At 41.1% G+C, this 15,708-nt stretch overlaps 1 protein-coding gene and 1 non-coding gene across 3 annotated transcripts; both read left to right on the top strand.

Annotated features, from left to right (window-relative positions):
- Positions 1–616: 616 nt before the first annotated feature.
- Positions 617–10,286, top strand: SLC25A3 (solute carrier family 25 member 3). Of its 2 annotated transcripts, none has more exons than XM_030002679.2 (8): positions 617–748; positions 914–1,067; positions 5,041–5,162; positions 7,786–7,965; positions 8,083–8,264; positions 8,997–9,169; positions 9,726–9,836; positions 9,952–10,286. In XM_030002679.2, exons 2-8 carry the CDS (start codon positions 920–922, stop codon positions 10,110–10,112), a joined length of 1,077 nt encoding a protein of 358 aa, XP_029858539.1. In that variant the 5' UTR covers positions 617–748; positions 914–919; the 3' UTR covers positions 10,113–10,286. The 2 variants fall into 2 exon arrangements, with proteins under 2 accessions (XP_029858539.1, XP_029858541.1); XM_030002681.2 differs by lacking the exon at positions 5,041–5,162 and adding an exon at positions 4,755–4,876 and having other exon boundaries at positions 628–748.
- Positions 8,443–8,682, top strand: LOC115336392. The gene has a single exon (XR_003921753.1). It is a non-coding gene; the product is annotated as a small nucleolar RNA SNORA53 (small nucleolar RNA).
- Positions 10,287–15,708: the final 5,422 nt, after the last annotated feature.

Here is a 15,708-nt window from a genome sequence, read left to right as displayed (position 1 = left end):
CTCCTGACCTTGCTTCGTCTGGAACCGTGCTGCGGGAGGGCTGAACCTCCTGCTACGAGAGCAGAGTCTTGCATTTACCAGGCTGTGATTAGAAAGCATTCCTAGATGCAAACTGGAACGTGGGGCGACGCAGAGGACTTCTTCAACCTCCTCTTAAAACCGGGGTGTGAGGCAGAAGCGCTGCAGAGCACGGTGGGGCGAGGTCGAGCAGGAGTTTGGGAGTGTCTCGGGTTTTTGACATTGCCCCGGGCTGTAGCCCAGCTACCTGAAGCCTGCGGGAAGGAAGGCGCAGGAGTTCTGTCAGGGGCTTTGACGTGGGGCGGGTGCCCAAGAAGAAACGTCTCCCTCCCGGCGGACCGCGTTTCTCAGGCCTGTCGCAGCTGCGGCGCACAGCCGAAAGGGCAAGGGCAGCCGTGGGACGCAGGCAGCGGACCGGGCCCGGGCCCGGTCCCGGCCGCGCGGGCTCTGCCAGCCGGGCCCGGCGGCCCCCGGTGTGACAGACGCTGACCGCCCTCCCTCAGGGCGGAGGCGAGGGCCGCGGTGCGCAGGCGTGAGGGCGGGAAGGGCGAAGGCCTGGGCTGCGCATGCGCGGCGGTGCCGGCTGACAGCGCGGCTCCGCCAATCGCCCCGCAGCTTTCGGGGCGCTGGCCCCGCCCCTTGCGTCGGCGAAGGACAAAGTGACGGAGCCGGCCGCCCGGGCAGCCTCTAGCGCCCAGCAGCGGTCCGCGCGCTGCCGCCATCTTAGGAGGTGAGTCGGGGCGGCGAGGGGGCGACCGACCGATCGACCGACCGCCGGCACCCGCTGCTTCGCCCCGGCGCGACGGGCCGCCCGGCGGGTTGTGGGACCGTCGTGGCGGGGCCCGTGGCGGGCCTCCCCGTGCCAACGCCGCTCTGCTCTTCTCGCCCGCCTCAGGTCGCCATGTTCTCGTCCATCGCGCCGCTCGCCCGGCTCAACCCCTTCTACGCGCCGCATTTCCAGCTGGTCCAGGATGGCGTGAGGAAACGCGCGGAGCCAGCGGAGGCGCCTACCGCTCGGCGGGGCCTGGCGGCCGCATCCGCCGCCGAAGGTGAGGAAGGGAGGCGGCGGGGAGGGGGCTTTGGGGAGGGGGATCGCGGCGGAGGCGCCTGTGGCCGTCGGGATGGCGGAGGGAGGGTTAGCGCTGAGGGGGGCTCGGCCGGGCCGGCGAGGAGCCGGCGCTGGGCCTTGAGCGCCCGTTTGGAGGACGAGGAAGGGCACGGGCGGGGGAGGCGCTGGCAGCCTCTTCCGCTCCCCGTGCGGTGAGCGCCGGGTGGCGGCCGGGATCCGGTGGGACCGGGAGAGGAGGCGGGAAGGCTCTAATTCGGAGTAATTGCAGAGACATCCCTCCGGTGGAGGCAGTCTGGGGGATAAGAGAGGGCTTTTTCTGGCTCTGCTGGGCCTGCAGCCTCGCGGACGGAGGCTGTAGGCCCGTAGTTCGTTCTTCCGTGGAGGGGAGCGGCGTGTCAGTCTGGATGGATTTGAAAGACCATCTCTCCCAGCCTTTTTTTTTTCCTTTTCTCCTTATTTTTTATTCCCCTGTTTAGTCGCAGCTGGACATCTGAACATCCAGACACGTTAGAGGCGTCTGCAGCTGTTCTAGTTTCTTTTTGGGTGTTGTGACTTTGGTTGGTTTTTTTTTTTTTCTTTTTTCTTCCCTCCTTCGGAGTTGTGGGGCTTACACCAGATAGCTCTGGTGTCTAAGATACAGTGATGCATTTTAGATTTAAGTGCAGGGGCTTCCTGTATGTTTCTTGATCACTTTTGTGACTTCCAAAGGTCAGACCTTGATGGTACTTTTAATAGCAGAGGTAGATGTAAAAATTCTAATTCTCTTAAGCTGTTAAGAACTTGAAAGCATCTCTGCATTTATTCTAAAAGAACGCAGTAAGAAGTACTTTCAGCACGATACCTCTTCTGAAGTACGACGGTTATTGAAGTATGTTAGTGCTCTTGCATGAGCATTCATGTAATATGTGAAAGAGAGACAGAACTTGGTGTTAGCTTTTATTAAGTTTTCAAGAAAGTACTTCTGGTTATCAGCGTAGTAATCTTGTTGCTAGCTAACTAAAGCCCTAAATCGCTCTTTGGTATGCTAAATATATTCAGTAGGTGCACTTATTTCTTAAAAGCATTATGCTTAATCTTCATCCTGTGTTTAGGCAGATACAGTCAGAGGTGACTAGAGTTTCTTAGTCTTTGTAGTCTTTTCAGCTGTGTTCATTATTTCACGTACCAGTTGGTTCTCTGGCCTTGGTGTTGGGAGAGTAACACGTTGCAGAAGATATCTGAGCTTATGCAAGGTCACACAAAGTCAGTACAAACCACAAGACCTTTTGAGTTCAGCTCAGGGCATCAACCATAACACAGCTTGGAGACAAAGTGTTTTGTGGTCAGCTCTTGGAAATCATCCTTTGTTAACATGTCAGATCAGAAGCAGAGAAATGAAATGGTTACAATGTAGCTGTCTTAATAGAGTAGACATGTTTTTGTGCTATATGTTTATATTTGAGTAGCTTCAGGGTGTTTGTTTAAGCCTAGAATAACTTTCTTGCCTTCTGTACTATGTGTTTAGCCAGTTCTCTTTTCAGGAAAGAGTTTCTAGGAAATTTGACTCTACTTCTGAAATAGAAAGTCTGGGATCTACTATGGCTTTTTTTTCCTAATACTGCTATACCACTATGAACTTAGGTACCTGTAAGACCTCAAGCCTAATTGGTACTGGCTTGCTTTTCTTAATTACTGTTTTGATACCTAGCTGACAGGTCAGTCTGAATAGCATTGTAATAAAGCAGATACATAAAACTACTTTTCAGCAGATACATAAAACTACTTTTTTGTGGCTTCTACAAATGTCTGTCTCTGTCAGTTGAAGAGTATGACTTCTAACAGTAAATTTTTGTGAAAAAGAGAGTGTGAACAAACACTTCTGGTATCTGGGCAGCATGGTAACTACTGCAGTACTGTTGTGCTGCAGGCCAAAGATACAGCTAGACAGAGCTGCCCCGTAATATGGACCCAGAGTCTGTTCTCTGATTACACCTGCATGGAAAGCCTTGTTTGTGTTTGTTTAACCAGTTATTCTGACAAGTTGTAAATGGAGTATTACTGCTGTCTGAAAATCTGCTAGCATAACCAAGCTATTCTAGAGGTATGTGTAAGTCCTGGACCAGCATATTTACAGTCTTGAGCAGTAGCTCAATTTAAAAAAATTCTCGTAGGTTATGCATTATTCTGACTGTTAACTGATTTCTTGCTTTAAGTTTAGGCTTAATATGGTATCTGTGATTTGGTATTTGTAACTTTAGAATAAAGAAAAAATGTCATTTTTGTTGTCTTGGTGATTAATTTTGAAGAGTAAGGTGAGAAATATGAATGTAAAAGATAATGTAAACCCTGGAACATTTCAGGGAAGAAGTTCCCTTATAATAGCGAAGTTAAGAGCAGTATAAGCCTGCTAGTGTTAACTGGTGTTCTGTTGATGCTGTTGAACGTAATTGTAAATTTTTGTTGATGTTCATAAAGGAATTTATTTCAGAAGCAAAAAGGGCAAAGAAGCTCTGAATAAAATGGGGTTTTGCTGTCTCTTGATTTTCATTAGTGTTTCTCTGGAGATAGTTCTTACTAAGTTGGTGTGACACTTTAATGTCTATTCCGTTATATTGAAGTAACACCGCTAGATTTAATAGCAAAAGAACCTAGATTATCCCTTTCTAGTCTGGGGAATATTTTCTACATAACGTATTGTTTTCTCTATGCTTTTTCAGTATATTAGTTTTGCTTATATATTTAAAATGCTAAGCATAGTAGCAGAACTGTGCTGCTACCTTACGCTTATTTCATACTGTTAATTGTAAACGTGAGTGTTTTCTGGTTGCAGATAATCATACCCTCTGTAGCTTCTTCAAAAATGGAAGAGGGAAACTGATTCTTGTTTTTCAGCCTGAGTAACTTTGCTCTATTGGAATTTGTGAAAATTAATAACTTGTTCTTTTTAGACTGGATGGTTTTATACACAGTACTGTATGGAACACTGCAAATGAAGTATCCCTTGATTAAATGTGATCTGAAAGATTCTGTACTGAACCTTGTTTATGAGCATTGAATGTGATGATTAATTTAATAATATTCTGCAATTTCATTAAACAGAAGCTGTAAAATCTGAGATTCTGTATTTGAAAGAAAATTAAAAAAAAATCTGTATAGAGAAACTGAAAAATACCTGAAAAATATATCTGCATAAAGAAAGATCCAATGCTGATCTCGTAGATCTGTAAAGTCTCTACTTAAATAAAGAAGTTGAACTATCACAGAATATTTAACCAAAGCAGCTTTGTCTCCAGAATACTGGAGGAACACTATTCTTGTTTAATTCTTTGATACAAGAGAATGTTGGACATTGCAACTTTGAGTCGTAATTTCTAGTAGCAGCTTCTGGGATTAATTTCTATGGTTTAAGTATGCTGTGAGCGAAAACTTAACTGTTTCTTCCGTTGCTTTTTTAAAGGAACAAACTCGGTTTGGAAGGCTTAGAATCAAATCTTGTCAGTCTAAAAGTGTTAATTTAAAGCACAGGAATTACTTTTGAGTATAACCCTACAGTTGAATAATACAGCATGGGAGATTATTTCAGTTTAATACTTTTGAGAAGGTAGCACTGAGTCAATTTTGTTTCTTTTCTGATCTTTGTTTCCATTTATGATTGACCATATATATGTAATTTTTTTCAATTAACTAGAATACAGCTGTGCATATGGCTCGGGCAGATTCTTTATGCTTTGTGGCCTTGGTGGGATTATTAGCTGTGGAACAACACATACAGCACTGGTTCCTCTAGACCTGGTTAAATGCAGAATGCAGGTTTGTTCTGCATGTTGGTATGTGGTGACATTGACAAAGCATGTTTAGTGTGGTATATTTAATCTACTAATGAATTGGAGGCATAAACTATCCCCTGGACATAATTGTCCAACAGTGCATGAAGTTTATGTAAAAGCATGGTGTGTCTTTATTTTTTGCTGCAGAATACAGTTGTGAATATGGCTCGCTCAAGTTTTATGCTCTCTGTGGCGTTGGTGGGGTCCTAAGTTGTGGCCTGACACACACTGCTGTTGTACCTCTGGATTTAGTGAAATGTCGTATGCAGGTTTGTATTATCTTAAACATCTCTTAAACATCTCTTTCTCTGTGTAGCCAGCATATTAAGAGTTTACAGTAGGGATGCAGTTTTTTCTGGATGACAGGAAGTGAGTAAACTTCAATGCTGCTTTATCAAGTCTACTGCTGTGAGACTAACAAAATACCACTTTCAAGAGAAGCAGAGGCATTTAGGATAATCTGGATGAATTATTTTTGACTACATGTAAGGCACATTTAACTGACTATATTTGCTAAAAGGCACCCGCCACAATATTACTCTTTGCTGGCTGGTAGGCTATCTAGCACTATTCGTGTGCTTTTGGAGAAGGGAAATAGTATCTTTGGTGTTTTGAAGGTTTACTTTTTTTAGCCTGGAGCAACATGCATGTATAATTTGATCCATTAACATTGTGGATATCAATGCATGGCTTATGGACTGAATACTTCCTAATGATGCCACTTTGAATAGAATGAGTAAAACTTGATATGGTATTGGTAAGGCCATCAGTGCTTGGGGCTAATTTCCTTGAAGTGGTTCTTGATTGAACTGAGTGTCATCACATTGCACTTAATTTGTGATACCAGCTTCCGCATTAAAATCATCTAGTGAACAGCCACGGACAAATCTGTGCCTCAAGAAAGAAGCAAATTAAAGCACACTTCTAAATTTCTGGAAATATAGTAGTTAATGAATTCCCCATTGCATAGGCTGACATTGATTATAAAGGTGGCAATTTTGTAATATAGAACTCCTGAAATGAGGAGGGAACTATGAATTAGTTAGACCTACTAGTCACACTAGGAGTACTGCATGTGATATTCTTAAAAATTGTGTTCTTCTGGAAGGCCTTTATTTAGCATTCTTTACAAGAGAGGCTTTTTCACATACTTGAGAGCACATGCAATTCTGGTCTCAAACTAGTAATTCTGTAACACATTGGACAAACACAGGGTGCATCAAATGAGGGTAACACGCTGCTTTCTACAAAATTTGCATTGAGACCAGGCTAACTGTAAGAATTCCGTGTTCCTACTCGTAAGGAATAGCTGTATCTGAGTATGTGTTTTATTTCTGAAAATGCAGCTTAAGTGCACTCTTCTAATTGTTCTTCAAAATCCAAGATCAGTAGCTTGACTACCTATGCCTAAGGTTGAGTTTTCTGAGAAGGAGATTGATCATGGGTAAAGAGGATGTAGCATCTCAAACAGTTGTTAATCTGACTTTAAATTGGGTTAATGGGCAGAAGGCCTGGGAGCTATACAATGCTTCATGTACAACTGGGGAGCAAGGCCTCATACTTCCCAGGCTTCAACTGCTTGGTAGGTACGCTCGGCTTGGGCTGCCAGTCCTGGGCTTCTTACGTGCTAAGGGTGATGATACTTCCCCCTCCTTCTCCAACACTTAAAGGAAGGTGCAAGAGGAGTGTTCCATGTGGATTCCAGGTGTGACCTTGTAAAACCTGTTAGCATTTATCTCTTTACAGATCCAGTACAGAGTATGTTATTAATCCTTCCTAGATTCTGCAGAAATAAACCTGTTGCCTGCCCTCTCATGTCTTTTTAAAAAGAGGTCACCTTTTATGTAGATGATAAGTAAGCATGGTTCTGACACGAACAGAGTCTCATTTTACAGTGACCAATTAAATATCCAATTTTCTGAAATTCTGAATCTTTTAAAATTGACATGTTTAGGTGAACTCGTTCCCAACTAGGTTGTTGCTGGACTGCAAGACAGAATATCAGTCACTGCAGGTTGGCATGCATGTCCCATAGCTCTTTCTGAAAGCTTTGGTTGGCTTCTCATTTGGTATCTTCCTTCTTGCCCTCTGAGGAAATGTTGGATGACGTCAAATATGAAAAGTAACAGTGTGATGTGACTTAAAATTTGTCAGAATGACCTGTTTAAGAATTTGTGTTAAATGGTTTCTTTCCTTTCACATGAAACAAAATTATTCAGGTTGGTCTTTTATTTAATTTCTGATAAGTTTATAATGTAATCTCACTCAAAGTTTTGTGTGCAGAAAATAATTTATATGTAGCTTTTACTGTGAAGTCAAAGTACAAGTGTAGAAGTTCTTGAGTACTCTTTGATCTGCTTTGCTCCATCTGTCTTTGACTGTGTGGAGGGATCAAACTAACAGTGGACAAATAACCTTTTCTGATTAAGACTTGGGTGAATCATCAGGCTTGGTTTGTGGGGACGCTTGAGGCTACATAGGTGTGATGTGTAGAGTGGATGAGATTGCTGACAGAAGCTGTCAAATTTTTAAAGACACTGATCTAAACATACCAATATACTACTGACAGTGTTAGAATAGTGATTTCAGTAAATCCTTTTGATACGGAAAGTTATATTGTTGATTTGGAGAATAAATGTAAAGCAAAATTCAGACAGTTCGGTGGTTTCTGAGTATTGAGGAACATACTGGCTGTTAAAATAAGTTAGGGTTTGAGACTAGCAAGTAACCATTATGGTTACATTAGTGTAACTTTGTGGTGAGTACATGGTCTGTCCAGGGAACCTTAGGCACCCAGCTGTATGAGGAATTTAAGAATTTTATATTTTGGATGGGGGTGTGAGAAGGGAAATAGTAAGCTATATCAAGCACTTAACTGCCTATTCCGTTTAGGTTGATCCACAAAAATACAAGAGCATCTTCAATGGATTTTCAGTGACAGTCAAAGAAGATGGTGTTCGTGGCTTGGCTAAGGGATGGGCTCCAACCTTTATTGGATATTCCATGCAGGGGCTTTGTAAATTTGGTTTCTATGAAGTTTTCAAAATCCTATATGGCAACATGCTGGGAGAGGTAAGCCTTAAGTCGTTTATATGAGGCTACATATCTGCAACATAATGGTATTAGTAATGTAGAGTAATTGCAAAAGCACAATTCATTAATAAAAATGTGTGTTTAAATTCACTTCAGGAAAATGCATATTTGTGGCGTACTTCGCTATATTTAGCTGCATCTGCCAGTGCGGAGTTTTTTGCTGACATTGCTCTGGCTCCAATGGAAGCTGCTAAAGTTCGTATTCAGACACAGCCTGGATATGCTAACACTCTGCGGCAGGCTGTACCTAAAATGTTTGGAGAAGAAGGCATCTGGGCGTAAGTATCTCTTGATTTTAATTTTTATTCAGGTTCTTGATGTTGAGTATGTTTTCCTGATGAAAAACTGTTGCTAAAACTAATTGTGGCTTTAGCTTATAGTACTTTTTGGTCTTTGTATTTTAAGATAACAACTGAACATACTTCAGGGGATCTGTGCTGAACTGGCTGTTAATTCCACATGCTCCTTAGATCCATCTTTGTGAGTATCTTTGTGCTGAGTTCTGCTGGATAACTTCAGTTTCTAGCAGTTCCAGTCAGAGATACTCAGCAACTTTTTGGTTGTACAGTCAAAGATGCTTGAGTCATTGGCATGTAAGAGTACTATAACTGCATGTTAGCTTTCTGTTCTGATAGAAGTGGCTGTAAATATACAAGTCATTTATCGCTATCGGGACTTGGCTGGTATGCAGACATGAGCCTTACTGCACTTGTAGTATCAGTACTGCATTACTGCAATGCTTTGTAATCTGAAAAGTGACTACAAAAAGAGCTGTGCAGTTTAGGGGTCAGGTAGATTCTAATTTGTGTTGCTGTTCCCAAGTTAGCACTTGGGAACTAATAAAACTTAAATTTCTGCTCTGTAGGTATTGAGACACTTAAGCTTACAGTGTCAGTGTTTAGAAGTTGTATTCTCGATAGTAACAATAAGCTAACTAATTTTTTCCAAGTCAGAAATGTACTTTAAATGCTGCAGAAAATGAAACTGAGTTTGTCTCTTCTCTGGTTAAGTTTCTATAAAGGTGTTGCTCCACTATGGATGAGACAGATTCCATACACAATGATGAAATTTGCCTGCTTTGAACGTACTGTTGAAGCTCTCTACAAGTACGTCGTTCCCAAGCCACGAAGTGAATGTACAAAAGCAGAACAGCTGGTAGTCACATTTATTGCAGGCTATATTGGTAAGGATTCTTTAAGTCCTAGACTTCGTCAAAGGACTACCACAACTTTAGAAACTTATCCCTTTTCAGAATATCAAATAGATGTAACTAGAATGGGAGAATTACTTGTAACTTTAAAATGTTCAGGGGAAAAAACTATATTCAATCTGTCAGTGGAAAATGGGTCTGTAGTAGGACAATGCTCTTTAATTGTTCCTATGTATTACCGATGTTAATATCCAAGTTTAGAAACTGCAGATGATTTAAGTGGAAAAAAACTTGCATCTTTGCTAGGGTGGGGAAGGGGAGAGAAATCTGGATGGAAGGGACATTTTCAACATGCAAAGATTCGGAAGGAGTTTTGTTTTAGCAGAAGAGGTGCCGCAAGAGCAGAACCGAGGTGTTTTCTAGTATTCATGTACATGCTGTCCTTTTAGGATACCAGGAGGCTTGCCATAACTTCTGTGCAATTTATTAGCAGTTTATTAGAAGGTGTGGTTTCAGTTGGGTGTATGTAGTGTACATAGTAATGGTACAGCTAAAACACCACAGAACTAATGTCAAATTATTCTTTCAGCTGGTGTGTTCTGTGCAATTGTTTCCCATCCTGCTGACTCCGTGGTGTCTGTGTTGAACAAAGAAAAGGGCAGTTCTGCCTCACAGGTTCTTATGAGGCTTGGATTCAAAGGTATATACATGCTTACTTTCATGTATTTTGGATCAAGTGTTTGTGGTGTTTTGGGGAGGATTTCTTTTTTTCCTGGCTTCTTAACGCTACTCATGCTTTATTTTTTGCTCTACAGGTGTATGGAAAGGTCTGTTTGCTCGTATCATTATGATTGGTACCCTGACTGCACTACAGTGGTTCATCTACGATTCTGTGAAGGTTTATTTCAGACTTCCTCGTCCACCTCCACCTGAAATGCCAGAATCTCTGAAGAAGAAGCTTGGTCTAACTGAATAGACAACTCATGGACTGACTATGCTGGCTGTCCCAGTGATGAGTTTCATGAAACTTTTATATATTTCACTATGTAGAAAACAAACTCTATATGATGTCGTTATTGGCTGTGCCCTCATCCCATATGAGGGTTTAAATTCTATCACTGTCATTGCCTGAAATAAATGAGAAACAGAGCGCTTAGTGTCTGTTTACTACTGCGTATGTAAGCTTCATTTCATAGCAGCAGATACCTCAAATACTCTTCCCCCCACCCAAAAAAAATATATATAAATTAACCTGTTCTCCACTTTAGGAACTAGGGAATTGTGAAACAATCATAATAAAAATAGGCTTTCCCTGTTTCCAGAGAAGTGCCAAGAACCTATCCTTGCAGAACCACAGCAACTAACTGCGGTTCCATGCACTTTGAGTCCACTGTTTTATTTGCCTATAATAAGCTGTTACAGTAGGATAGCTGACCTCCCAAATGGCTGAGATGAGACTGCAGTCTGATAGGGCATCCTGCTCATAATATAGAGGTTGTCCAAAGGAACCATATGCATAGTAGTCCTGTTTCTGCTTTGGGGTGGTCACCCCAACATAACTAACTAATGCCTACTTGACTAATTTCTGCTTCTGTTGGTTTTGAACCACACCAAAGAACTCAGTCCTTTTAGTTGTACTGTGGAATTAAACAGTAGTTGCTACCTTAACAAAAGAAAAGCTGATGTTAACAAGATTCTCAAATATATGTGACCACTAAAAGCTTACTACAGCCTTACAGTAAAATAAAAATGGCTTGCCTCTTACTGTAGAGTTTGACAAACTTGCCAGCTATTCCCTACACTTGGTACTCCTGTAGTTTGATTTTTTGGGGGGTTGTTTGTGTTGGTGTTTTTTTTGTTTGGGGTTTGTTTTTTTTTTTTTTCTAAATTAGATTAACTGTAGTGCTGTTTTGGTTGAACCCTGCACTTCTGCAGTGCAAGAAGCCATACCAATTTTTTTTGGACCTTACTTGATGTGAAGAAATCTAGGCTCCTAGGCCTGCAAGAGGAGATACTCGCACAATGTTTTGTTAAGGCAATGAATTTGTTTTTCCAGTCTTTTACAGAAAGACGAGCATGCTGCCTTCCTGTGTTTTGCCTGTTCAGGAATCCACAGTTGATAATCGCATTGAGAAAATCCAGAAAATGCCTAACGGTATATAAAGGGTTCACTGTATCCAGTACTACTTTGCTCACTTAGTAGAGCTGGAGCTTAAGTGTCTTTTGTGCAAAACTGTTTGGATATGCTGCCTTTCAGCATGTGAGCTGATGATACTGAATTTAGCTTGGCATTCACGTATGTTGTACGGCTCCTTCCTCTTTCCTTGTGTCCCTTGGAGTCAAAAGAACAATTAAAGCAGGCGCTGTTGGAGTAGCATAACTATACTGACTGCTGCATCTTACTGGAGTCTGATGTTCCTGCTACAATTTTAGGTAACGTTGAGCTTCTCACCCTCTGGGAAAACCTTCCAACTTTCCAAGGTTTTGGATGGTTATGCTAAACAAGCAAGCTGAGCCTTATTTTGAATTGCTACCTTTCAAAATGAGGAGTAAAATCTAAAACTGCTCTGTTTCCCTGTTACCATGACAGTAAACACGTTCTTAGAGTGGTTGGTATCTAACTGCATTATACAGCAAAGTCAAATTCTGTAAGTCTAAATGAAACATTCATAGAAGTACTTTGGTGTTGAATTAAATATATTTCATGATATAAGTGCATACATCTTGTTACCCCATTGTGAGTAGGAAGCTTTGAAATTATTTAACAAATCATTAAATGCTCCTAAGAGCTTCCTTGGAGAACAGCATTAACTATGACTTCATCTTGTTTCAAGACCACTGAGGTTAAATCAGCTTTTGAAGTTAACTTTTGTATGTGGTTCAACTTGTTAGAAAAACAGTATCACTCTTGTGTACTGAATATCGTCGTTTCTTCAAAGGCGTGTTTTAACTCATTAGACTTTTCTTTGCTGGAAAATATCTCAAGTTCCTTTTAATACTGGAAAAATGAAGCACTTTTGTCAAATTTTAAGGCCAGCAGAAGAGTGAGACAAACTTGGCTTATGCAGGGAGGTAGTCTGATTGTGAAGTAATCCGATGATAAGCTAAATTTCTCAAGACTCTTGTCATTCTATGTGTGGAGCAAAATTGTGCAATTTTTCTCTAGAATTGGGTCACCTCTGTGCAGCCGTTGTAAATATGTGCACTAATAAGAGAATCTTAAATCTATTTTCTCATTGCTTATAGGCAGACCTGAAACTTACCTTTTTAAAGATGGTCAGATAATTTTATCATGGTAAATCTGAGATAAGACTACAAGGGCAGCTAGCTGTTCCCCTTTTCTTCTGTAACTGAGAAAGGGAAAATATACTTAGTGCTACTTCTAGTGTTGTGTTTCAGTGGAAAACTCGAGACGGGGAGAGAATTGCCTTGCAGCTGCTGATTTCATTGACATTCAGCCATAGGCTTGTTTGGATGCTTGAGATGAAGGGGTTTAATGTATAAAATGCCATTGCTTAAAGGGTCACCCGCTGATATTTTAAATAAACTTCAGTGGGAAAACTGTAGTATTAAAATGCATTTAAAAGGTCAACTTTGTCACTGATAAATGCTTTATAGCATAATGTATGGTACATTTTCCAGAAGTCAAGAAGGTGGGGCAGCGGGGCAGTGGTGCTTTTGATGGACTTGTGCTTTCATTGCAAGGAAAGTCCTGTATTGAAAAGGAGCACGCCGTTTTGAACTTAGGTCCTAACTCCAGACCAGTCACTAAACCCCAAAGTGCTTTGTAAAACATGGATTATGTATATGCTGCTTGTGTGTATTGTTTTATGAAGGAGAAAACTTCCTTTCTTGCTATTACTGGAGCTGAGATCTGCTTTCTGGTTTAAAGCATACTGTCTATATAAATTTGGAATAACAACTCCATTCACACCCTGTGTATCAGGTTGTACTACAGATCAAATGTGCTGATACTTGCTGAAATGTTTGTTGCATATCATTTTAAAATGGGCTGTAATAATACAAACAGTTGTAATTAATTTACATTTCTACATAGAAATGATGTAGTTCACAGTGAAAACAATAAACATCCTGCTTTTTTATAGCAAATATGAGTACTTTGGATAGCTGAGCATAGTAGCTACATGGCCTTGTTACAGAATATGATTTTTGTAACTCCGAGTGATGTGGGAGGAGGATATCGCTCGCAGAAACGTCTTCCCTGAGCTGATGTTCTGGGGCCTAAAAGTAGATTTTAATGTGTTGGTATTACTTTGCTCATGTCACTTTTCAGCATTAATCACTTAATGCTGTTGCTGGTTCATTTGTTTGTTTTTCCCCTGTGAGTTGCTAGCTAGAATATAATTAGCCAGTTCTGTACCTGCACCTGCATACTAAGTTAAAAGCAAAGATGTCCTGAGGATCACTGCAGGTTGGGCTGCGTGGGATGATATGTTTTAAGTAGCATAGCTGTAATTTTCATTATTACCTGGATCTCTCAATCACTGAATAAAATTGCAGAGAGCATCGTTGAGTGCCCCTAGAAATAAACTAAGTAAGGGGTTGTAGTTTTACTGAGCTGATACCTTCCCCGACACTGACAGTACTGGACCAAGGAGGCGAGGTTAGTAGTCTGCTTTAAATTTATGAAAAATACCTCACCCTCTGCCTCATCTTTTCCACTGTAGAAAGAGCTTTGCCTCTGACCTTAGACTGGTGTAATTACAAAGCTACTCTCAAACTTTCATTTAATTTTTTAGTACAGTGGAGGCGTGTGCTTGAAGGGCAAACGAAGATTTGTAATACCTGTGCAGATTATGGGGGAATCACCGATGACTCGCCTTACTTCTGAGGACAATACAGTGGGTGCGTAAACTTTAGATTCAGATTTTTTTTTTTTTCCAGTAAACTTTACCTCTGTGACTTAAACTTTTTCTCTCTTGCTTGTAGCAACGAAGTTTCTGAAAGGATCGTAATGCTTTGGACCTGCACTTCCTGGGAAGGAAGGGTAGGTGGTCTGCATATATCTATAGATAAAGTGAAATTAATGGTTCTGTAAGATTTTTTGCATACTTAACTTCCCATGGAGACCATGAACAGGACTGTATACTTGGCTTTTCACTGGTAGATATGTTGTAAGATTTGGAGGTTATTCATTTGGGGGTTGAAAGTGAAACCAACAGTTGTTTACCCTCACTTATTTTCTGTTCTTGTTCCAAAGAGAGAGTGTGCTCTTTTCATCCAGAAAGACTACTTTGCTGTTAAGACTTCTCTGATTAACTGTGCAGCTGGAACATGTTTTCCATTTCTTTGCACTCATGTAGATAGTGCTCTTCTGGTTCTCCAGTTCCGCCTCCCCAGATTTTTACTGGCTACTGACCACAAATGATTTATTCATGAAGTTGAAAACAGAATAAATAAAATTACTATAGCCCGAGATGCAGTTAATCCACTGGTAACTGTTAACTGTGTCATATGGGCCATAGTGAAAGACACACAGGATAGATTCCTCACACCGCTGTATCGATGTTCTTTTGGCAGCCATGTCTGTTGTGCCAAGTGCTCTCCTTGACAGGACTAACGTGAGCTTGTACACACACAAAAAAACCCAGGGTGGGTGGATTCAGTGAATATCAGGCTTTAATATACGAATGAGATGTAATTATTATGTAAACCCCAAACCCTTATGGTGTTTGTATGTGTGTGTGTGTATATATATATATTTTTTTTTTTTTTTTTTTTTTCAGGTTTGATACACAACACGTGCTTTAGCATGGCTGATCATTCTGGATGTTCTTTAATTTTCTGTCTCCTTCAAATGCCACTTGATTATTTCCAGGGGCTCGCTTAAGAATTACGTGAAAGAGCAAAGGGATGCTGGTTGGTAAATAGTATCTGTGGGTGCTTTCTAGGAAAACTTGTCTTTTGATGGGTTTATCCTTGTGGTCTGTCAGGTGGACTGGAAAAGGGTGAAAGAAAATTGGGAGGTAGGAATGGACCTATACCAGAAGGAGGAAAACTTGATGAAACAAAGCATTTGAGGTTGACTGAGGGCAACGAAGCAAGGAAGGTACGGAAGACCAGCAACATGAAAAGAGCTGGAATGCTGAATGAGGATGAGAACAGTGAGGCAGAGGAATGGTTTTCTCTTCTGTACAGTCAAGAGTCTGGTAGCTGCAAAGTGTTCAGGTATGACCAACTAAACCATTGAGAAGTTATAAAGGCCTTACTGTATGCTTATACTTCTTGATGTAATTTAATTTACAGAGATTTTCTGAATTGCTGTATCTCTCCTAATTGCTTTTTATGGTAATTTTTATTCCTATTTAATGCACTTTCCCCCCTTTCCTCTGCTAAACCCATTTCCATCATCTTGTTACTTCAGTCTACCACATTTTCCAATGTCTCGGATCTCTTAAACTCTTGCTCTTCACCACAGAAATACTGCCAGTGGCTCTGATCAGTCTAACCTTTCGGGACCCGAGCAGCTTCTCTTCGCGAATTCTGCTGCTCCTTGTAGTATTTTACAGGCTGAGAAACAATGAATGAGTAACACTGTTAGGATTCCTGAA

The sequence above is a fragment of the Aquila chrysaetos genome, chromosome 26, assembly GCF_900496995.4.
Source record: "Aquila chrysaetos chrysaetos chromosome 26, bAquChr1.4, whole genome shotgun sequence".
NCBI classification, from domain to species: domain Eukaryota; kingdom Metazoa; phylum Chordata; class Aves; order Accipitriformes; family Accipitridae; genus Aquila; species Aquila chrysaetos.
This window is presented reverse-complemented; position numbering and strand designations above follow the sequence as displayed.